Source organism: Mugil cephalus, chromosome 12 (assembly GCF_022458985.1).
Source record: "Mugil cephalus isolate CIBA_MC_2020 chromosome 12, CIBA_Mcephalus_1.1, whole genome shotgun sequence".
Lineage (NCBI taxonomy): Eukaryota > Metazoa > Chordata > Actinopteri > Mugiliformes > Mugilidae > Mugil > Mugil cephalus.
In genome coordinates, this window is record NC_061781.1 from 11,383,256 (window position 1) to 11,408,266 (window position 25,011).

A 25,011-nucleotide genomic window follows, 5' to 3' on the forward strand; every position below is an offset into this window, starting at 1 on the left:
CAACTGTACGGGGGGTGATTTTTTTTCTTAACTCATTCATTTACTTTTTTTATATATATATATATATATAAATGTTTAAAATTCTGCATAATTAAGGCTGATCCCACTATGAGTACATATTTGGAGTATCTGATTGTGGGCGGAGAAAAGAACATTCAACATGGCGACCACTTTGGGTTTCATTTGGCAGAATCAAGGTCAAGGTCAAGGTCAGAATCCAATGGGTGACATCATGATGGGTTTGTCCATAGTACATACAGTCAATAGTGGAACCTAATAAAGCAGGTACGCTCAGAATTCATGCAGGGGTGAACCATGCTGACCACAGCTGACCTGTGATTGTTGCCTTGATCTTGGCTGCATGAAATCCACACACTTCCCAACCTCAGGAACAGGTGCTATTTTGTTTTATAATCACGACTTAAATACTAGCTACCTAATTATTTCTGAATATGTGTAATGCAAAAAAAAGGTTTCACAATTTGGGAGTTAGCGCAACAGCAGTTTTCCGACCTCTGTAATCCAATACAGGTTTCCCTACAGCAGCCAGCATGACAGCACAACTCAGCAAAACTTGTATTGCCCTGCAAACATCTACAGGTCAGAAAATTGTGCATTGGCTCATTTGAGGGGTGTAAAACAGAGCCTGCAGAGGATATATATATATTTTTTTTATCATTTTTCCTCTCTGTTTTATCCAACAAACAGACTTTTAACCTCTCCACTCCCATGCTTTTGTTGTAACAGTTATTTGTCCTGGGCATTTGTGAAAAGACCTGAGTACGAGCAAGCAGACAGAGGCAGATACCACCCATTGATCATGTCAGTTTGAGAGGGTTTGACATGAGTTTAAAATCAATGTCACAATGGTAAAGAGAAAAGTTTGCGGATGTCACATTTCATGTCGGTTGCAGTAACACACACAGTATCGTGGACGCATGCACAAGTAATAACTTGCAAAGAAGTACACACAGCTATGACATATCATCAACCTCTGACTATCAAGCACTGCTACTTTTGCCTCTGCACTAGGATTCAGAATCATTCATTTTCAGCCACTGCCGTCTCCGTATCTCACGCATTCATCTCTCTCACAGACGCGCTGACAAGCCATCCATTTGGTTACCGGTGCAGGTGAGAGAGGATACGTGGGAAGTGAAATGTTATTAGCCAAACCCCAAAACAACACACAGAATGTCATAGGCGATAGCTACAATTGCATGATGTAGACTGAAACCCAGACGTGGCTCAGGGAGTTCCCTGTGGCTGCTACTATACACAAGAAAAGGTAAGAGAGAAAAAGATAAGACAGATATCTGTGAAAAATTTCTAGGTAATTCTAAATTTTACTGGTCACAAAGGCTTTTCCACATGCATCCCATACACAGTCAATCAATCCAATAAACAAATGAGCGAGCCGAGGAAACAATAAGTGCAAGGGCACATGATAATCAGTCATAAAAACCAGTGCCCCTAAATTCTCTAAACCACGCCAAGGAAAGCCGGAGAAAAAAAAAAAAAGATGGTTTTGGTATGTGAGGATGTGTGCGTGGGATAATGGCAAAATGCACTGTACCGTAAAGGCAGGTGGAGTACTACTAGCAGGTCTGCCTGTGGACAACCATCACAATAGTGCCACAATCATACAGCACACAATGGCAAAACTTTAAGTGTGCAGTTGACATCTAAATGAAGGTGGTTAGTGTGGTCTAAATTCAGAGTAAGGAGCACTATGCTCCATTTGCAGACTCTTTTAGACATTTACTTTGGGGTGTTTTTGTAATTTTGTATTTTTGTAACAGTAAAAGGCCTTGTTTTTATATAGCGACTTTCTACCTATCGGTACTCAAAGCACTTTATATCTACAATGACACGCCTGCCCACTTCACACAGGCACTCATGCACAAATAGGTTTCAACATGGGGTTCATGTACCTGGGACCTAACCACTAACACTCTGTGTTCACCTTGTAAATCTTTGTGTATGTGTGTCATCATGACACAATATGGTCCTAAAGAAGCCTACAGCAGCAGGAACTACATCAAGGGCCCCTCTGAGCACTCTATCAGTAGTTCTTGTTCAGTATCTGTCTGGACTTCTGTGGACAGATTCGGCCACCACAATAGCGTCAAAAAACTTTACAGGTGTGTAGATCAAAATGAAAGCCAATCTGTGTGTGGTCTGACCTCAACAATGCTCAGTAAAAGGCAATGGAAATAGGAGAGCCAAGGGCTCACACCATTTATCCACATTCCTTTTCATTTTTGGTGTATTTGTAGTTTCCCGTATGGTCAATAGACACATACAGTAACATTTAGCAGCTGCAACACCATTTTGCCTGTTATTGTTTTCACCTTCTGAGTCTTTCTCTGTGTGCAGTAGTGACAAAATGTGCTCCTATATACCAAATCTACTCTAACAGGTACAAGCAAGTACAACAGAGGTAGTTCTGTTGTTTGTCTTGATGTCTCTGGTCAAGATGATGATGTTAGTGTCACAACTGCGCAAGATGAAGGCACAAGACTTAGTTTCATTTGTAGTCGACAACAAAATAACAAAATAAGGGCTGAGTGCAGAGACAGGTGTGATTACATTAATGTCACAGCTTGGGTGATCCCACAGCAAGATGGTTTTCTAGTTTGTGTTTCCAGAGGCACGTTCTTCCTCTCTCCTGTGAAGCTTTCAAACTAGTTCCTGGTCAAACTCTTTCACCCCATTTTCCCTCGACAGCGTTTCTCCTCAGGACTTCTTTCTCTCAATGGTCTCCCTTCCAACCCCACACTGTCCTTCTTCATGTCAAATTAAAGTGATGGAAATGAACTTGAGGAGACGCTAATTGCAATTGTCAATCCAATCTAGGTCGCGGCTGAAAGACAGGGGCTCCCTAGCACTTCATCAGTCTTCATTAATATTGAAGGAGTTTGCCGAGGAGCAGGGGGCCAACGTAATCTGCACTCATCTAACTGTGCATCAGAAATTAGGGAGCCGAGGAGGGCAGTGATGGCGCCTGCGGGACAAATATGCCAGTCAGAAAGAAAGGCGGACAAAGAGCAGGATGACATGCGAACAAATGCTGTTTCAAATAGCAATTAAAAACCATCTATCTATCTATCTATCTATCTATCTATCTATCTATCTATCTATCTATCTATCTATCTATCTATCTATCTATCTATCTATCTATCTGTAAATTCAAATTACAGTAAATTGAATATGAATGATCAAAACATAGGACAGAAACATAAACTACGGAACTTATTATTATTATTATTATTAACACTTTATGGTAATGTCAGCACATATTTTAAATGGTGTCCCTGTGTCTCTCAGTGAGGTTTAGAAGCATAGGGTTTTTCTTAGGCACCATGATGACGTGTCATAATATTGTAATGTGATAATGTGTAAGCTGTCAATTACCTGAATCAGCTCTTATGTTCTAATGGTCTAAATGCATGTTACACAGGACAGTGAACCATATATGGTTAAATCACTAATCTTGAAAAATTTAAATAACTTCACAAAAGTAAAACAGTTTTATGATCAGATTAGATGATAAAACTAATGACATCTGACACATAGACAAATGTACAAGTCTTGTACAAGTGATGATCATTCCAGAGTAGGGTTTTCAGATGGTTGCTTCCCACAAATCCAGATCGTCAGTATGATTTATCTGGTAAGAAACACCGCCTCTGCTTCATCAAGTGGCCTTCCTCTTTTTCTTTCAGCTGTTCCCTTCAGGGATCACCATGGTGAATCACCTGCTTTCATCTCACCCCGTCTTCTGTACCCTCTCCTCTCCCACCAACTACCTTCATGTCCTCGTCCTTTACAACATCCATAAACCTCCTCCTTGGTCTTCCTCCACACCCCCTGCCTCGCGGCTCTAACCTCAGCGCCCTTCATCTAGCACATTCACTATACCACCTCAGAACATGTCCAAAATATCTCCTCCTGGTTCAAACTCACACATCCATTCACGCCCGCATGCGCATCCCTGGTGAAATTAAAAAACCTAACTAGACTAGCATGCATGTCTTTGGATTGTGGAAGAAAGGAAGATCACCTGACCATTTTACGAAAGAAAACCACAGAAAGGTCCCAGCCGCCCGGTAGGTGCACACCCAGAACATATACATATTGATGTATGAGTATATGAGAGCTATATATAGTTGAGCATATTGTTCTGGTGTATAGTGCATGTGGTTTAAAATCTTCTTCTGGTAAACACTTTTTGAGTACTTGTTAATTTAGTTACTTTCATGACTGCTTTTCTTTTTACCCCTATGCTCATTCTTGCAGTGAAAGACTACTCAAGTGCAGTTGGAGCCACTTTAACCAGCTCTGCCTAATATATTCCTTCACATGCGAGCAGTGTGCAGTGCGCAAAAAAAAAACAAAAAAAAAACAAGAATCATCAAAGCAGCTTCCTTTTTATAACCTTCAGGTTGCTAACCCCAAAAAACTTCGCATAGCATATCTGTGAAGGCTCTCAGTCTTGCTGCTTGCGATTGGTGCAGGATAACAAAACATCCATCTTGAGAGATCAGATTTTCACATTACAACACAGAGAAACAGCTAAGGTTAGACTCAATGCATTGCCGCTTTCCCGGGGCCCCACTTTAAATATTTATATCATCAATGTTTTTTTTTTTGTTGTTGTTGTTTTTTTATTTTTTGTTTTGTGAGTGCTGTTCCATTTAGCAAAATCTTTGCTCACTCCTGATCCCTGTTGACCCACGACTATCCCCTTCGTTCCGAAGCAAAGCGGGGTCAGATCGCAGGACGCTACTGTTACCTGCGCTTTTCTCTAAACCGCACTCGCCGATCCCACTGAGAAATTACATGATCCGACAGCTTGAGCAGATTCGCTGGCATACAGCTATAACCTTCTAGCATACCACGAACGTGTTTTTCTTTTCTTTCTTAATGAACCAGCCATATCTCTAGCCACTCGTTTATTCCTACTCGCTGGGGCGGCCACGCCAGCGTCCATCTGGCATGCATCACAGTGACAGCTGAGAGTTATCCGAACAAGTGCAAGGTCAAGTGAGCGCTTCACACAAGTGTCACTGAGAGCCAAATTAGTGGACCACCGCCATCACTTCCCAAAAGCCCCCGTTGGTGCATAGACAATAAGAGAATAGCTGTTAAATGATGAAGGAACCTACAATAAAACACCGTATGCTACAATAAAACCTAAGAATAGTTACTTTGTAATGAAATACATATATAAAAAAATAGATTTAAATAGACATAAAGACTGATGTGAATAGTTTTAAAACAATGTTAAACAAGGTAAAAAAGTAGCAGAGGTAAAGGGAGTCTTGGAGCAGTGCAAACCCGTCTTAAAAGGTGTATTTGTAATTGAATATACAGTGTTTGTTCATTGTCAGACCTTATGTTACATTCTCTCTATTCTTTTCTCCCACTGACCCGTTGTAGACATTAAATGGTTTTATTTGTAAATGATAAGTCCATAATTTATTTGCAACTGCAGGGATGGAGATGAGAAGTCAGTGAACTGGCACTGGGCTGATAAGCGAGCTGATCGCCACATTTATATTGCGGGAAGGGGCAGGGTGGGGGGATTACTTGTTTACTAATGGTTGCAATGGCGAGACAAACAATCCAATCCGACCGTGCGGTTGTGGGTTCCCACTGAGACTAGGACGAGGGGAGGAGAAGGAAAGAATTAATATTTCATAATCACCGATCTGCTCATGAGATCCGCGCACGAGAAAGTGACGCGGGGGGGGGGGTGTTTGTTGTTCTTCCCTGTCCCATTCACAAAAAGACAACGTCACGCCGCAGTACGCGGGGCCCACGACGCGTCGTTTCAATTTCAGTATGCAAATGCGTGTTCTGATTATAACACGCAGGGAAGGTTCAAAGGAATGAGAATATGGATTTAGTAGTGATTTAAACACCGGCATTGTAAACACCTCATGTGGTTAAAGCTCTCTGTCAGGCAGTTGAATGTGCATGCGTGAGATGGGGGGTGGGTGGGTGGGTGGGGGATGCAGTTATTAATCACGGTGCAAGCGTCGATTCATCTGTCGTGGAGGCAGTTTGGAAGATGGACTCTATTTACTGCTAAAGCAGTTTGAGGGGCTTCGGGAGGCAGCCATCAATCTCTTGGCTATCTTCAAAAGAAGGAGCCAATGCACAGGCATCAGTTTCAATCACCTCCCAGAGACAGGTGGTATGGTAAGCTGCAGCACAATAGTACCATCTTTTTTTTTTTTTTTTACTTCTACTTCTTTACCTCAAGGTGAATGTTTTCCCCTCCCCAGGGAAGCTTGTTATTAATGTGCTTTCTCATAATAATAATATGCCCTAAAAATACACACCGCACCCTGTCCTCTCGCTCCCTTGCTGTTTGGCACCCCGTGTTCCTAATTAGCATCTTCAATTAACCCGTATTAATTGCCGACCACGGAAAGGTGGAGGAACCTGGCAAGTCGGTGCCACAGGGAGTCGTCTTGTAAATGATTAGTGGCGTAATGTAGTCACGTAAGGAGGGGATTGTACTAATGCACTTTAACCTCCACCCGCAAATATACACACGATAGTACAAAGGCCTGAACACCTGAACTAAGTCAGGAAATGCGACGGCTGCTTTGACATCGGTTTCTGTTGAGTTAAGCAACAGTCACTCTTGCATTTCGGACTGAAATCTCTACCAGTCTTACAAACCTTTTTCGTATAAGTCCGTGGGGCCTATTACCTCTGCAGGAGTCTAATGGTAGCACTTTAACATCCATTGCTCCGTCTTTCTTATTACCATCTTGGTTTTGTTTTGCAGCACGGGGGGTGTTATCAGAATTGCTCTGTGCAATGCAGAACACTTAATGACTCTGTTTTGATCAATCTCAATTTAGATTTTTTTTGATGCATGCAGACTAAACACGCAGGAAAACACAAGCTGCCACATTACTTCTACCTGTAAACAAACCAAAAAATAAGGTTAAACCGCCTCTGTAGGGAGCAAAGTATGGAAACACAGGTTGCCTTGTTGGGGGGACTGCCCTCTCTTCAAAGCCTCTTTTGAACAGTTCATACGCGCAGCAGTAACAGCTCATAAATGTGCTCAGCATTTTAGCAAAACACCAGGGGATCTCCCAAGCCTACCCCCCGATGGACTGGAATCAATTGGAGTTGGAATGGCTTCAGCGGTGCAGAATGCGGCCAGTGTAGTCTAGGGTAATGCTTCTGAGAAGTGGAGGGCCAGAAGAGGTCACTGGGAGCAGCTGATTTCACCGAAAAACAGCCTGTGTTTTCCTTCTCCTGCAGATTCAGCTGTGGAAACTTCCCGCTAACCTGTCATTGCTAAACTATTACTGCTTTGGCACCTACGGACCTGGGGGGCCGTCAACACCTGACACCGTATATGTGTGTATCCATTAAGCCAAAATGAAAGCAAACATATATGTAAGCAATTCTTCCTCTCCCATGCAAACATGTGCTTCCTCAGCATTGGAGCACGACATTTGACATGTGCAATATCCAAATAGAACTCCCAGGTGTAACGCCACTGCCTACCCTACCTCAAACAGGCTCACCTGCTCATTTGATGGAGTTATTGAAACGATGCTCATGAAAATCACTAAACAACATGTTCAGCGACGTTGTTCTCTTCCCCCTTTTTTCTGTCCCATTATTCATGCTCAATCAAAAAAAAGGGATTTTGCAGGATCGAGTTATTTGAATTTTGATTATTCTATGCCTCAGACCACGATGGCACGCATATAATCAGTTAGACATTCGGAGGCGTCTGATTACCCCTGATTAGAACAACTTTCCTCTGCGCTTATCATTGGCTGGCGTTAATCTGAGCGCTGATTGGTAGAAAGAGATCTGAGCACAAAGCGCTCTCAAGGTCAAATGAGAAGACAATGATGATGAAGTTCACATTGGGAACTTTTTTTTTTTTTAACTCAATTACATGTAGTGCGCTGTGGATGGTCAGTACATTTTAATGAAAGACGAGCAGTGCATGCGCCATTATTAACAATAAGGAATATGTGAAACGGTGTATTGTGGATCCTAGTCTCTCATAAACTCGTGTTAAAACTGTTCAAATATTGCTGTACGTATACAGCAAGTGTATGTAGGCGCATGCAAGAAATGGATGAGTAGTTAACATTTTACTGAAATACTCAAGATTGGCCCTTTTTGAACTGTTGCACTCTGTACAGAAGCTCTCGCTTTGCATTCGGGATTTATGTGTGAAAGGTGTGAAAAGAAAAGCCTGTCTGCGGCATCAGTCTGTGTTGTCCTTACTCTGAGAAACGTGAGATCGCGGCTGCGGTCGATGCTCGTGATCTCGAGGTTGCCCATCACGACTTCGCAGTTCTCGTAGTATTTCCTCAGAGTGCGGTACTGCTGCTCCAGGTCCGACAGCGTGCTCAGCTTGTTCTCTGTGCCGGGACATACTAGGGAAATGAGAGACAGGGGTAGAAGGATAAGACAGTGTTAATACAGCTTTGTTAGATATGTCGTATCTGGGTTTTGTAAAGACGACGATATAGAAAAGGATTAAGCGCCACTGCGAGACAACGGTTCCCATTCATTTTTTCCCAGCGGCTTTCACTAAGCAAACAAGTTGAACACTCACCAGAAACGCCACGCTCCTGGAAAGCATGATGGGAATTTCTGGTGATTTCAATGTAAGCATCTAAAGTATGGGAACTACTGCAACTTCAGTATCTTTCTGTGCTGTAAACACTGGTCCATAGGGAGAGACCGAGCTGGTCATGTAACATTAAGAAGTCACTGGACCCCACTGCACCTCAACCCCTCCCTCCATTGCTCCTTGGTGCCCACAGGACATACGAGAGCTCTTTAGTGGTTAGCTGAGCTGTTCACTTGACATGTAATTAAACAGAGCCACGTCCACCCTTCACACACCTTGCCCACCCAAGATGACACGAGCCATCTGCCCAATCAGCTGGTGTCGCCAAGTGTAGCATGAAGGAACACGCTCACATGCATGCAGTACATGGGCACAGACTAAGTGGAAGCATACAAATCCCCACGATGTGCCTTAAGTCTGGGCTCCTGGAAGCCGACGTATCTACTGCTGGATTTAAAACACAAGCGTGCTGTCACAAATATGGCCTGTGACATTTGCTCTTTCAAAGCAATAATTTCATTTGTATTGCCGTGGCGGCGTGCTTCCTCCCACCCACACTCGTCTTTGCGCTTGAGGACAGAGGAGGCATCACTGTGACGAAGGGGTGACGGGTCCTTCCCCGAGTCTCGTCACATTGTCACCCATGAGCTGTTACCTCTCTCTCTCTCTGTGAACACCTCCACCTTGAAAGATCTTCACTGACGCTTTGCATCTTAATCCGAGATCCATTACGCACCCTACTATGCACCATCCCACGCTATCCATTTACCCCCCCCTCCACACACACATCCACACCTACACTCCTCTGTCCACCCTGAGTGCACACTACCCTCGGCTACCAATAACAATAAGCTCGGCTAAACTCATTTATTCCCCTTCTGCACAGGCACAATATGCCAAAAAGAAAGAAAAAAATGTGTTCTATTCACTCCCCTCCTTTACACCGAGATACATGCGAGGGAAAGAGCGAAGAAAATTCCACCTCGGGGCAGCAGCGGCTGTAAAGACAAATGGGATTGTGCTTAAATACTTCCACATCTAAGCAGATATTAGATAAGCGCAGCAATTCCAATGTGACCTGGACAATACCCGTACGAGCCGGTGCTGATTAGCTAGGTTGCACATAGCATACTGCGCTGCTCAGGAATGATATATGGCAGACCTGGGTGTTTTCAATAACAGTTGGCGTGGGCTTGAGGGGAGCGGGGCGGAGGTAAGGAGGGGGATGGGAAGGGGGGGTCATAAAGCAAAGATAGGTGTAATAAACTGTTATTGCACCCTTGGGGCAGGGCGCCGAGATCAGAGGAAAGGGGCATTGTGGCATGTGATGTCTGTTGAAATTTACTTTTCTATACCTATTTGCTTCCTCCAGCATGCCTTCCGTGGGTCTGCAGACTTTTGAGAGCCGCCTGGTGCACTGTGAAATATATATGTTTTTACTTTTAAACACGGAAGCTCTTATTAAACGCCAGGAAATGCTAAAGCTCTGCATGATCTTGCTCCGGCTGCCAAGGGAACCACAACGAAACCATCTGTGCTGCGTGGAACACATATAGAGGACGTGTGAACTGTTGCGGGTCCGCTTTAAATCTCGGTGATCCTACTGGCGATATGTGTGTGCTCGCACGTGGGCAGGCTGTAAATAATAGACCTCAGGATGTGCGTGCGTGCGTGCGTGCACCCACACACACACACACACACACACACACACACACACACACACACACACACACACACACACACACACACACACAACTCACTGCATGATCGAATCCATTTGTCTCCATGCTCAATATGTTACATCTGAGCCTGTACATCACAGTAAATGTTGTATAAAACACAGTCTCTGTTTTTTTTTTTTTTTTTTTATGCATTGGCCAACCTGCCCACCCAGGAGCACATGCCATAAGGCGCTGAGTTGTTGAGTGTTTAACATACTGCCTAGGATGCAGAAATAGACTGCAAGAACAGATGAATCTTCATATTGTTTAAAGCTTACGGTTGTTCCATAAAAGAAAATCTATCTTATCTGTTTGACGGATTTCACTCGCTGGCGCACTTAAGGCCGAGAATGCCAATGAGATTCGCCGTCTTTGTTCCGTACGTATAGCATATTTGCCCGTGTGAGTAAATTGATTTCATTTGTTTTCAGGGAATTTCATCTCAGAGGTGATAGATTAAGGCAATGAATCATAATAATTCAAGATTTTCCAATATATGTAATTAATGAGATTACGAGCCAACGGCTGGGCTTATTTATATGGTCTGGAAAGGCATATGAAGGTTTTTTCTGCACTGTTTTTACATTGCAGAAAGCTTGTGACTATCCAGATAATGCAATACCGCATATTTATCAGGCAGATAAACAGACAGATATCTCCTATGTATCTATACCAGAAAGTACCACAATGCATATTTAACTGTCTTTGACATAATCACCAGCAAACAGCAGATGTTTAAATGTTGACAAACTGCCTGAAATGTCCCTGAGCCACATTTCATCAATTTTAATTTCATCAATATCTTAATCAGGAATGTATAGGCTGCACACTGTTATGATTTCTGTTCCTTTCCCATTCAATCTCATAGGCAGCACACAAAACAACTTCATCAATAGTGCCTTGTGCGATTATTGAATGCCTATAAAGCTGGCGAGTCTCTGAGGTTTATAGGTTTCTGCCAGAGAAGCCAACAAAAGGTCATCCTCATAGCCAGTAACTGACTGAATTAAATAAAGTTGCAAATGTCACTTACACAAGTAAACACTCTCAATAGCTGAGTTTGGCTAACGTGCCTTGAATAAACAGGAGGACCTTGCAAAGCTGAAGCGGAAACACCGCCCCGCACATGGCAAAATACTACATTTTCTATCAGACACACGGAAAAGCACACTGCATCTGAGGTCAGAGCTGTGCTTTTGTCCTGTAATGTCCCCCCTCCCCAGATGAGCTTCGGTGGCTAAGTATGAGTTACAAGCCACTGCCTCTCATTGTAATCATCGCCTCGATTATCGTCCATCTGCTGAACGGCTTAATAAGGATCAGAAACAATAACTAGTGTTCATGATGACGCCACGGTCCAGTAACACCAACCTCTCGCTGCCCTCTGAGCTCTGGTCACCTCCCAACAACGCTGTCGCTGTCTCCATATGGTCTGCCATAAATTAGCATTCATGTTCTCACTGCCGCGCACAGGCCCAACACCTTGTGGGAAATTTCCACACAGGCTATCTTGCAGCTGCCCGTGTTCACCCTGGGCTTATATAAGCTGATCAGCGCCATGATCGGTTTTCTGTGCTGCTCAGTTTCGCCATCTCATTAACACCCTTTCCTGTGTCAGATAGCCATTTTCAGCAAACAAGCTCAGATAAACTCTTTGCCACCTGCACATCAAGGCACTCTAGGGTAGAGAAAGCTAAACATACATTAAGTTACGTCCTCGATATCTCAGGAGCTGGAAGAAGACCAACAGAGAAGAACCTTTTTTGGTAGTTGGAATTTGTACCTGAACAACATGATTTCACTCTCTTGACATCCTTCAAATCTGTTGTCAAGTCGGTCCTGAATAATAAAGTAAGACAGAGTAGCCGAGCAGAGATTTTGCAAGCATTACGTTGTAAGATAATGTGTCCTTAAAAACCCAAATGTTAGCTGCTGCTTCTCCAGAGCTTTGGAGAAGCAGCTGGAAATATAGAAGCACAAACACAATCCTACCATGTGGACCAATCACAGGTCTTGCGGTTTGCGTCACCGTGACGTGTAGTTACATTTCTGGAGGTGCCGCATCAGGCTACGGCATTAGGGACTGCATAGGATCTGGGCTAACATTGTAGCTACGATTGGCGCAAAAGGATAAGCTGCACATACGTGGAGATGGATTGTTTTATAACATGCTGTACATGTGTACAATGTATATTTTGATTTTAACACAACATACAGTATTCCATAGTCTAAGTCCGAGCTGCCCAATTTGTCCAATTTGTATCACTGAATGCTACTTAGTGGTGCACTTCCACTACTGAGCAAAGAATTACATTGTTATGCATTGATGGTAGGGTGGCGCTGTTGAGCTAGAAGACTAGCAGCAAGTCAGAGGATGTGGTTGGAGCATATAAGGCAGTGGCACAAAAAATTAAAAACAACAACAACAAAACATTGGGAAACGATTATCTTTTTACCAAGGTCGATTCCACCGGAGTGTACGTTATATGACTGAAGCCTGGATGATTAATAGGGGCATGTTTTGTCCCATATTACTTTGCTTATTGTGCTAAATGTCTTTGTATTTGAAGATATTGGTCCAAGGCCTAGCAATGCTCCATGTCTGTCCTCAAATATTTCAGAGTGCTTCAATTATTTTTGTTTTTTAAAGTAGCAAGAAAGATATTCAGTAATTCTATAATTTATAACAATAACCAGGGTCATCCATTTTTCAAAATAATTTTTTGATAGTATTTAACTTAATGTACATTAACATTTTGGTCCACGACCCTCCAACTGGTTTCAATTTTGGCCCTCCACTGGGAAGAATTTGGGCACCCCTGGTCTAAGTACTTCACCCAAGCCCATTTATTCTCTCTGACCACCTTGCTCTCAGTATTTCTGTGGGATTTAAATTTGTCTTCAGCCAAGAAAAATCCATCCAAGTCACAGGGGAGAGATTGGCTGACACCGACACACACCTCATTACTCCAAATCCTCTAGCTTCTTCTCTTCTTGACAGAGCGCGCTGCTGACAGTATGTATGGTGAAAAGCCTTCTAGAGCTTCAACTGGCCAGGAGAAATGTGTTTGTTTGTGTCTAAATCTGTTTGCATGACTCTCTGCTTTGGTTTATCCTTGTAACGCACAGGGGTATTGACCAAAGTCTGAATTAATTTGCAGAAAGCTGTTTTGCATGCATGTTTTTATCCTATTTTAAACAGTTAGGGTCAGGTTAAGAGTTTTAAATCTGGGCCTCTGGGGTAACAGACTATGATTAAAACACTCAGAATAAGCAGAACCTCTTCAAAGTCTGAGTACTTATGATAATAAGAAAAATAATCAATATTATCTCCGTCTTACTAAATTTCAATATTGTTTGATTAGGCTACCCACTGCAGGGATAAGGCACAGCAATCGGCTGCATCTGTGTTGAATTTTGGCGATTTAAAACAGAAAAATAACCCAGCTACATTTTCCCCACATTTAGGACATCACAATTTCTGCTCCTGGGTGAGTGGAAAACTTAATGTAGAGGTTGTTAAAGTGTTTTGTCTCAGAACAAAGGAGAAACCAATAGACTTGCATCTATGAAAAATTAAATCTCTGATTAGCCTTTTCAGCGATATTGTGGATGATTCAATAGTAAAAACAGATGATTTTCTTTGAAAAGCCGGGAAAGGGGCGTTGATTTGCAGGATTAATGAGCACTTGTAAGCCCTCACAAACAAAACCTCAGAATTGTGAGTTCTAGTCAGCCAGTGTTTAAGGTGAACTGCGCCTTTTTGAAACCAGGCTGATGTAATTTGCACATGATTTAATTAAAGTAAACATGGCGGGTGGTCTTGTGTAATGTATCTGCGCTCTGGCGCCACACTTCTCATATTAAATGCAGTAGTTTTATCAACATATCTGCCCCGTTGCCCTCAAATGATTTCTGCTGTTAGTAACATGAACTCTAAGGGTCATAATGGGTATGAATATACTGAATATATATATTTTTGTCATTTAAACAACAACAAAATATTGGAATAAACTGATTATTTTACTGTGCTGATGCCGTGCGTTTGCTCTGTGTTTTTAGTCTTGCAGTCAAAAAACTTCAAGTTGGCAGCTGATTGGAGCAAGACATGGTGTTACTCTTCCCTCAAAGACAGACTTCCTACCAAAGCAGCCCATTTTGTTTGACCTTTAAATGTACCTGCTTGTACATCTCCACTCCTCTCCGCACACTCTGCACCTGGAAATGAAATACCGCACATACAGACAAAGAAAAGCATCCGGGTGTAACTAGCCTTGGCGATATTTGCACTGGTCAGTGCACTGGCACAAAGTCAGGGCCCACAGATTCCTCCCACTGTACGAAATCGCAGTAATGTCAAGATACAGCAAAATGAGTGGAATAGGGTGCGGCTTCAGAGTTGTAACCTTATGAGAAGAGTATAGAGTGAGTAACTCAAATATTATGCATCGACTGTATGCAGTTTAAAAGCATTTTAATTAACTTTGGACAATTGTCCCGGAGCATGAGTGCATGACCACCAGCTGCTGATAACCCGCCATCAGACCAATTATGGTTCAGCCACTGGAGGGCAAAATGAACCAGAGAGAATGAGATGCTGACAACAAGATATGCATATATGCATTTATGGAGCATTTTACAACTAAATAGCACTAGAAACGACTTCTGCACGTCATCCAGGATCTTCCAGAACGAGATGGATGGAGATTTTTTTACTGGAGAAATCAGCTGCTGCTCCAGCAAAGACTGAAGCAGCCTGTAAAGGACCCTCCAAGGCTGCTTTAGGCACGCTGAGGTGCGCCCACAAACACAATGTGGTTTCAGCCCTTGGTTTTCATGTGAGAGAGGTGGATGATTAACCTCCTCCATAATGGGCCTGGAGAGGCTTCTCAAAAAGCAGGCGTACAGGAGCGGCTCCTTTCCGATCTGCTCGTGGAGCAGAGAGGAAGTGTTGACCCACTTGTCGGGCAACATTTATTCCGTGCCTCTTCTCTACAACTGTATTTTGATGAAATGTGCCTGGAAGAGAAACTGATTAAGTTTGAGATTTTTCTCACCTAGGCTTCCTCAGAGCTCCTCCAACTGAGCCAGCTCCTGCAAGAACCCCACAGCGGACTTTGTTCACAGCGTGAACGTGGTTAGATAAACAATAAAACAGGGTTACTAGCAGATTATGCATTCTCTTTCTTTTCTAATCACAGCCGAATTTCATTTTCCTGCACTTTCCATCTTTCACTGGAGTTTTGTTAGATTTATCATGACCCAGGATGCCAGTGTGAAAGCCTATATAGGAACAGTGATACGAAGAGTGATTTTTCTGTTGGACCTGTTTTAAAGTCAAACCCAACTGTGGTTTTTATTTGTGAATGTGTGTCTGTGCACATATCTTCACATATATACAGACACCTACACTTTATGTGTTATTTTTTTATTTCATAAAATAATAACACAGTGGCGAAACCACCTGACTCTCCTTGAGCTCCAGGCAGCACTTTCCCAGTCACAGATAGTTTTTTTTTTTTTAACTTTTCCCTAGTGGCTTTGCCTTTGCTCATGCAGTCTCAGAAGCTTCCTCCTAGCACAAGGTGGAGTGAAATTTATGCTCTTTATATGCTAATACTAGAAACAGTAAACCCCTGAGGTGGTTCGTCTCCTGGTAGTCCCGGTAGTCTGTTAAAAAGAGATGGAAGATAGGCTGAGCAATGGGGTCAAATGAGAAGCTCACATAAGGGGGTGGGTGGGTGGGGGGGTGTCATGTGTCTTGATGGGGGCCCTGAGCTATTTTGTTTTCAGGGAACATGCGAACACACTTGACCTGACCTCAGGGGGGCGATCAGTAAAATGCACCGGCACAACCACACACATCGCTGGTATTTACAGATCAAATATGGTTTACTACAATGTGGACTCACATAAGTGACCACATCAATCATGGGACAACAGAAATAAACAATATGTCTGTGCACTGCATCTTAAAAAATGCTGTGGATGATAAAGTGAAGGATAATTACCCGTACACATTCACACACACTGTCACAGAGCTAACATAAATGATGGCATAAACAGTCCACTCTTAAGATGTAAAACGTAGTGTGTTCTTTTTTTTGTTTTGTTTTTACTTACGACCAGTGGTTGGGTGAATAATGTTGAGATGACAGGGGTGATGCCTCGATCGTTAAGTTCAGGTTATCTTCTTCTGACTTTGCCTACTGGCTACATGTACATGGACACTTGCATTCTGCTAGTTGCCACAATAATAGCCCAAACAGAATAGAAGTGTAACCGTCTCAGCTGGGGACAGACTGGCCCGACCTCAACAGGTCAGGAGGAAATATGACCGGTGTGTAATCGTTTAAACGGCCGGACCCGATTCTTCCTACACGTTTTTCCCCACATTGGTTAAACATCAGGTGATGTGATGAGATTCCAAAAGAAACAAACACATGATGTAAATATGTTATATTTCTGGCAGATTTGAAGCTGAAGTAAATGCTGGAATCACATTGTCCGTGTCAGAGTCCATTGTCACTACTTATCTTTAAATTTTTGTTAAGTTTCATTTAAATTCACACACTTCACTGCTGCATAGCATTTATTTTACACATTCATATATCACTATCAACTTAACTGTTAGGAAGTAATATTAATGAAGGAAAATGATGCAGATAATTTCCCGTCAGGGCTATCTTATTAGTCCTTTTCATTTTGCCTCAATTGCAGGGTTGATTATTTTTAATTTTAAGAGCACTTCTTCATATGTCCCTTTGCTTTATTTAAATAACTCAAATGCAGCTTTGGCAAATCCGACGGACGGAACAGACAGAGAAACAACACGTACTGTAAGTGCCTCTGCTTTGTCTCCTCTCACCTCCTGTCAGTTGTGCCCCGTATACTTCCATTACAAATTACAAAATTTTACAAAACATTACAAATTTTGTGCTTGGCTCCCTTTGTATTCTCGAGCCTTCCTGCCACAGTATAAATCACAGTTCAGTGGGTCAGCTATTTACCAGGGGGTGAACCTGCAGATTACTGCTAGAAAGATGGCTCATAATAGAAAGTATTAGGTATTCTATAGTTGGCCCCTCTGCAGGCTCTCTGCTTTAATAAGACGCAAAAGAAAATAAAAATTAAGAGAAGGGAGGAGCTGATAGGTATTCGTCATGTCAGAAGGTGATATGTTTTAAACATAAGTGTGCCCGGGAAAACTTTCTCTTCTTCGCCTCTTCCTACAAACACAGCAGGAGCTGTACTGTCCTGTCCTGTCCTGTCCTGTCCTGTCTGTTGCTGGCCACTGAGAAGCTCCACCAGTTGTGTGTTAAGCACAATGCTGAAAGGCTCCTCCAGGATAGTGGATGATGACTGTGTAACTCACACACTTTACTTTTTTGCCCAGGTTGTTTCTAGCCAGTCTGGGGATGGGAACCTCTAACCTCCCACATACAAACCTGCCTCTCTTGCCTCTGGGCTTCCTCTGCTTTCTTGGACCATCCCACCCTCTCCCTTGTCGTTCTTAGTTCAGTTCCAGGTATTGAAATCCATTCTAGAGGTGAGCGAAATCCTTTCTGATAGCTTTTCTTTCTTTCTTTTTTTTACCCTGCATCTGGGACGAGGCTCTATCAATTAAACCAGCAGGCAAGTCAAAATGTTACTTCATATCCTTCATGCCTCCAGCGCATAGCGGTTTCCAGCCCCCATGTGTGGCCCTACCCATGAATCTTAATCTTGTACCCAAACAGTTGCCATCAATTATCGTGGCTGCTACTGCTAACTCTTCCCCTGCCTCCCATTTTTCCCCATTAAAAGAAAGAAAGAAAAAAAAAGGCCCTTTTTCCTCCTTGCTGCGACGGAATTGCCTCGCACGCCTGCCTGGGAAATGATTTCTCAGCAGGCGTGTGGACCCCGTGCTTTCCACATGTAGAACAAATGAATGGGCGTGCGTGTGTGCGTTGATGTGTTTATTGCGCACGTGAGCGCAAACATCCCGTGTTTCCGCGTGTGAGCTGATGGGTTGCTAAAAAGTGTTTGCATAAGTATATTTTTTTTTTTGCCAGAAGAAACTCCGGGAGCGGGTCATGCAAGAACAGACTTCACAGCGTTAAAGCAGAAGAGAAGGAACAAAGTAAGTCACGCTATCAGCATTTTTTTTTTAAATCAAAAAAATAAAAAAATCATGCCATTTAAAACAAGGTGTTTTATTTTATTTTTTTCCTTCCAGGTGTGATGATTCCTCTTTCCAGAGCAGAGTAGACAATAGCTGGAATAATGTATTCATTTGAATACTTTCAGATAGTTTCATTAAATTATCATTTTTGGCCAAAATACATGAAATCCTTTCATAAAATAAAGATGCACAGATGTCTAAAGATGTTTTGCAGAACTTTCCATATCACTTTCTTTTCTCTATTAATCATCTCGTGACCTCATTTTGCGTGAGGGTGGACTACAAAACTTTCGCTTGTAATCCAAGTATTTTCACTTAAGTAGTTATTTTACTGGTGTTTCAGTGGACCAGAAAAAAAAATGAGCTGCATCAAAACATGCTTGTAGCTTACCGTGCTGCCTCAACATTACTGCATCACTGCATCTCAAACAACAGCAACTAAAATCTATGCATTATTCCACCAGCGCGAATTTTTCTTTGCTCAACCTGTCAGGCAGTGACGTGATTTGTCATTCATGAGACTGCGTGTTACATACTACAGACATGTCTGAAGCTGTCAGCATGGCAAGATAATTTATTCCATTAAACAGCTGGAACACGCTGACAAACAGACAGGTTGAATGTTCACGTGTGAGACATCAAGCACTGAAGGCACTGCTGGAAGGCATGTGATTGCCTGAATGCATTATTGGCCTTTCTTATCTTTGTAGTTGGTCTGCGATGCGATTAGCAACAATGCTTTTAATATTTGGACAAGTAATATGCAGTATACCTGGACCCAGTGAAGCATGCCAAAAATGTTTTACATTTTTCTTTTATGGTTCTGTGCTATTGTTCTGATATTGTTTCCTTGTGAGAGGCATTTCAGCCAATTCATCTACCTGGAGGCATTGCTTGCAGGCAAAGCCTGTGAGAACGAGATTCAGCTTGTCAAAGGCCCAATAACCCTCAGCAAAGGCTTTTGATGAGAAGGCTGTCTTGGCTGGAGGTCTGCATGAAGGCACATGCATACTAGTGACGCTGTAAACAGGCTGCCTGTGTATGTGTTTGAGTGTGAAATGAGAGTGTACAAATGCAAATGCAAGTTCATTCATTCAAATGTAGTCTTAGTTATAGCGTGCATCACTATCCAAATGGTCTCAAGAGGCTGAAACCTTCAGGGAGTTTTACTTATTTTTATACTTATTGTATGTTTTGTAATCCATCTCCCTATCTTTCTGTTTATCTATCTATACAGACAACTGAAAGTATTCATTAATGTGGCCATTTTGCAGCAGTGACACTTCATGTCATTGAGAAGGGCAGCTGCCACAAATGATAAAAAGTGTTTGAAATAGTAGGTGAGATACTTTCAGCTACTTTCCTGCAGAAATGCAGAATAGCTTTTACGGGAATTAGTTGTCAACTAATACTTAATCAACTTGAGAGATGAATTCCTATTGTGTAATAAATTATAATTATAGCCGTGCTCATGGTAAATGGTCTTGTTTTTATATAGAGCTTTTTCTACCTGTTGGTACTCAAAGCACTTTACAGTCACAGACGTGGGGGAGCGGGGGATGGAACGCTAACCCTCTGGTTTATGGACATCCTGCTCTACCTACCTACTGAGCCACAGCCACCCAGGAAATAAGCAACAATAACGTAAAAGTGAAAGTCAAATTTACAGAAAGGGTCCTACATCTACACACATACTGGGCAGGAGAACACTGGCTATCTTGACATGGACTTGACACTAGCATTCAGCTAATAAGTAAACCTCATTTAACCACCTCAGTCAGAACAGATCAAGCTAGAGCGTAAGGAACAATCAATCGGATTGAGAATCGGACTGACGATCAATCGTATTGAGAGAATCGATTGAGAATCGGATTGACGATCAATCGGATGGACAGGGGTGGCGTAACCTGCTGATAATAAACATTCAGTCTGCACATGTTTCTCCCACGGCGGGGTGAATATTAGGTGAGACGGACAGATACAATGTGGAAGGATTTGAAAGGATACACATAGCTGGATCAGGATAGAGCCATTGAATCTTTTTTCTTTTTTTTTTGGAATTAAAAGACTTCTTCTGTTATATTTCCAGAAGGCAGGAACATCATGCACTTGCCAAAAATATTGTATTTGGATTGACATTTTGCAGCATGTAAATACATAGTATATCTTACTAGTCTGCTTTATTCGGTGTTAAATAGTTAAGTCAGAATCTGTGATTGGTATAATTTAATTGGGTAACTTCTGGCTTGGGCCTTGCAAGTGCAGCTCAAGCTTAACATACAAATTGATAAATGTGCGCACATTGTGTGTTTCTGTTTGCTGCACTTTCTGAAATGACTTTTTTCTGCCGCTGACAGCTCACAGTAGAGATACATAACAGAAAACTCGTGTCTGGCCAATTGATGAAAACCTAGTGGTAGTACGTCTCAGACTGCTTGTACATCTCAGGCGTGTGGGTTAATGCGCTTTCTTTTACAGCACTGCACTCTCTGCGGTGGAGCCGTGATTCTGCTGTCCTTGTCACCTTGCATTCTTTTTAATTTGCAGCAGGCCCACCCCTTTCATCACGCCCCAGATCGATTATAATTTGTTTTAAGGCTTAGCGGATGAATGTAAATAGCCAGGCATTGACGCTAAAAAAGATATAAGCCAACACACAGTCGGGCCAAGCAATCAGCCGGGATGCAGCTAGTGAATTCAGCTTTGCTTGTAATCTATGCTCTTATTAGAGGAGAGAGAGAGAATACGAGTTGTAGCACAATATCGGACTCAGCAATAAATTGCCAAGTGGCATAGATCTGCAGTGGTCAGAAAAAGGGGATACTTATTTTTTTGTTTTGTCTTAGTGTATGTCTGAATACATGCATAACAAAAGAGAAAGTCATATAGAGGGTATGCATTCACATCGCTGCCGCCTGGGGCCACCCCCCACCCTGAGTGGTGAAATGTAGCAGTAAATACAGCGAGACCGAGGAAAATGTGGATTATCAGATCAAATTAAGGACAATCAGACTCGACAATGATCCATGCAAACAACCAAGTCCATGAACGAACATTGACATGTGGCCAGAAATCATTTATCCTAATATTTATATGGACCTGATTTCAACACAGAGAAATACTATACTATGAACTTTTGGTACCTTATACAACACAGCTGCAAGGCTTTGTGCTAGAGTATACCCTTATTTGGATAATTTGATTAGCTCCAGTTAGTTTCAGTTAGTTTTAGTTCATTTCAGTTATGATAAATGTAGCTAAATAAAAGATGCTATTCACAAAGAGCTTTACCGAGAAGTAACATTTTCAAATGTGTTGGTGCAGTCCATTGCACAAGAGCTCTTCCCCATTTTTTTTATTTAGTTTTACAGTTTAGACACTGTTAAAGCCTACGATTCAAACGAATGCTGCGAATCTCCATGCGCAGCTGTCACTTTTTGCCACTCATTGGCAGTGACCATGGAGATTTCGCTTGCTGTGACGTCACATACCCTCTATTCTCTATGTCCTCTCTAATTTAGAAGTAATCCAAGATGACATCCCTTTCTACTCTATGTCTGTGAATCTTCTCAGCCATCCAAGCCGTCATTTGTCTGTGATGAACCTGGCTTGGTGGGGTTGTGGAGTAGTGCCTCCATAGACGAGAAGGTAGGCATCTGCCACCAGTTTGACATTTTAGTCTGAACCTTCACACCACAAAACAATCAATAATTTTTTTTTTTAATTGTCCTTTTTTCATTCTTTGTTTCGACGGCAGACAGCATCCCCCCGGTTGCCTTAGTGTGCACTTGTTCAATTTCCGACTGTTGCTTCCTCTAGCTTTACAATATCCTGTTGATATCACTATGTGGACTGTGAGGCACAGTGCGACTTCCCTGCTTGAAGTGCAACTGTTCGGCCATCAAAGCTAATAAAATCACAGAAGCGTTCTCCAAGCCAAACTATATCTGGACTGAGACTGAGGTGCCCAGCTGTGAATAAACTGTCCCGGTCCAAAATATGAGTGCCAGTGAAGCCTCGCAAACATGCTCTTGATGTTAATGAGTTTAGAGAGGAACAAATGTCCCAAATCCTGCGAATAAATCACAAAGTCTTTCATTAACATCGCGATTTAAGAATCCATCTCATGCCTGGTTTGTTTTGTGGCATATTTTAATTAGCTATTATATAGATACAGGCCACCATGTAAAGAGAGGATCAGAAAGGAGGGGAGAAAATGATGAATTTTCACAATCCTAAAACAACAGGGTCCTTGGGCATAAACTCCATCATCCGAAGATCTCAAACAAATAACCCGCTTCTGCTCCTTCCATACAGTTTGTAATTGTTTGCAACAGCTAGCGGGTAGATGCATCTTTGTTAGAATGTGTATACGAGGCAGCTCCTCAGTTATTCATTAATTGTGCTCTGGTGGACCGTTGTGTAATTGTTTCTACCACCACACTGGAAGTGGCTGGCCAAAGGAGCTTAGTATTAATTTTCCCCGGCCACAGCCAAGGGATTAGATGTGCTTTCCCCTGGCAAGGCTGTTTGGCAGCCACACTTATCTGCAGCGACTTACAAGGCTTATTGAACATTAGCATGCAATTATCTTTGATGGTCTAACTTTCCTGCTGGCTGACAAGACCCAATGATTCCCTGTTAGGGCTTTTCTGAAGACATGACATGAATATCAAGATGCAGGGAAAGTAGAGAAAATAAAAATGTCATCTGGTCGAAATGGACTCTCAATAAATTCGTTGGCGCACCAGAACACATTTAAAATCCTGATTGATTCTGAAATGCTTTGCGTCATTCATCACACGCAGCTATGGATTTCACAGTCTGCTTTGCCTCTCAGCTGTCAATATGCTCTGTTGCATGCAAGGATGAGATACTGCCAGCAGGGTCGGGTGCCAGGACAACTTGTGCCACCAGACCTGTATCGCTGTATGAGCATTTTTGAAATATCACCAAACATTCCCAGATACCTCTTCCCAGAAGAAACTGAATTCATTTTCACTTTGAAAACTTGATTTCGTTTTGACCTGTGCAAACATGAACAGTCTAAGTTTTTATAAGCCATTATATTGATCAGGATGATTTTCTAAACCTGACCAAGCATTTGTTTTGTTTTCTAAACCCAACTAAACAACCAAACAATGAAAGAATGAAAGAAAAGCGAAACTTAAACTTGTGTGTAATGGACTGACCCTCAACTTTCCACAAAAGTTTTTTCTTTATTTTAGCCTTTATTGAAACTCAAGTGGAGAGAATGGAAAGGAAATGGAGGCAGAGAGGGGGGAAGAGACATGCAGGAAAGGACAACCGGTGCGGGATTGGAACCGGGGCCGTCTACAGAGAGGACTATAGGCTCAACACATGGGGCAGGTGCTCTACTCCAGGAAAGTAGGTTTGAAGCTCAGTGCGGTGACTCTGGCTGTAGCCATCTTACCAGTGCCCGATACTGACTAATTCCCAGCTCATTCAAAAAAGAGGTGGAGCAAGAGTGGAGCTGAAGCAGGCAGCTAGCAAAACAGCAATTAACCTGTAACGACACCCATCTGTCACTCAAAGTGCCTTTAATTATGCATAAATTTAGACCATCATACAAGTTAAACATGATGTCTAAAAATCCACCCCTTGTACAGTTGTGAAAGGGCAAATCAGCTTTACGGATCAAAACAGTTTTCGATACCAGACTGTAAACATGTTTGTTTCTGCTGTTAAGCAGCCAGGATCAGAGCCGTATATTAGAGAGAGCTTGGCCAATTCAAAACATGGGCGCTAGCAGTAATAAACAATAATGATAAATTAGCAATAATAACTTGATAGTAACCAAGGCAAAGTTATGTGTCAATTAAGTGTGGCTATCTACATTAATATAAATTACATACACATGTGGGTTTCACAATATTTATTATGGTAGCTGCTATTTTTTTAAGCCTTTAGTCCAGATAACTAGCTAGCATAAGGTTAGCATAAGACTATTTTCCTATATAAAATCTTAACACCAGAGAGAGACACTGATATTTACCTCACATAATATTGAGAAATAAGTTGACATCCAGTTCTTCATTAATTCCTCCGTTTTTGTTCTGCGTTTTCCTGATTCTGTGCTCAAGCCGTGGACTGAGCACTGTGGCATATTTTAACTTTTAATCCAATTTTATTCTCTGTTATTGCCACTTCTTTATGGGTGAATATTGGTTAGCTGTATCTAACATGGCGCCCATGAAACACATGACCAGCTCAGAACCAATCAGCATAGCGGGATAGCTCAGACGGTCCCTTCACTAGTTGGCCAGACTCTCTCTTTATTTTTCAGCCCTGAAAACTGCAGCGTGATCTCACTCAAATAAATGCTTTTTATTTTTTGTCTATTCTTCTCCTTTCAGTTTTAACCTTCAAGGTTGTGTTCTTTTTTAAATCAAGATAAATCAGTCACATTTCTGTGAATCGTGAATTTAGTTGGCACGATTAGCATAACTGTGTTAATTGTAAGCTAT

At 42.2% G+C, this 25,011-nt stretch overlaps 1 protein-coding gene across 1 annotated transcript in view; it reads right to left on the reverse strand.

Annotated features, from left to right (window-relative positions):
• Positions 1-25,011, reverse strand: part of LOC125017431 (receptor tyrosine-protein kinase erbB-4-like) — a 292,157-nt gene that overhangs the window by 148,128 nt on the left and 119,018 nt on the right. Inside the window, exon 2 of the mRNA XM_047600584.1 lies at positions 8,287-8,438. Within this exon, the coding sequence (XP_047456540.1) occupies positions 8,287-8,438 (152 nt within the window). The remainder of the gene's footprint in view (positions 1-8,286; positions 8,439-25,011) is intronic.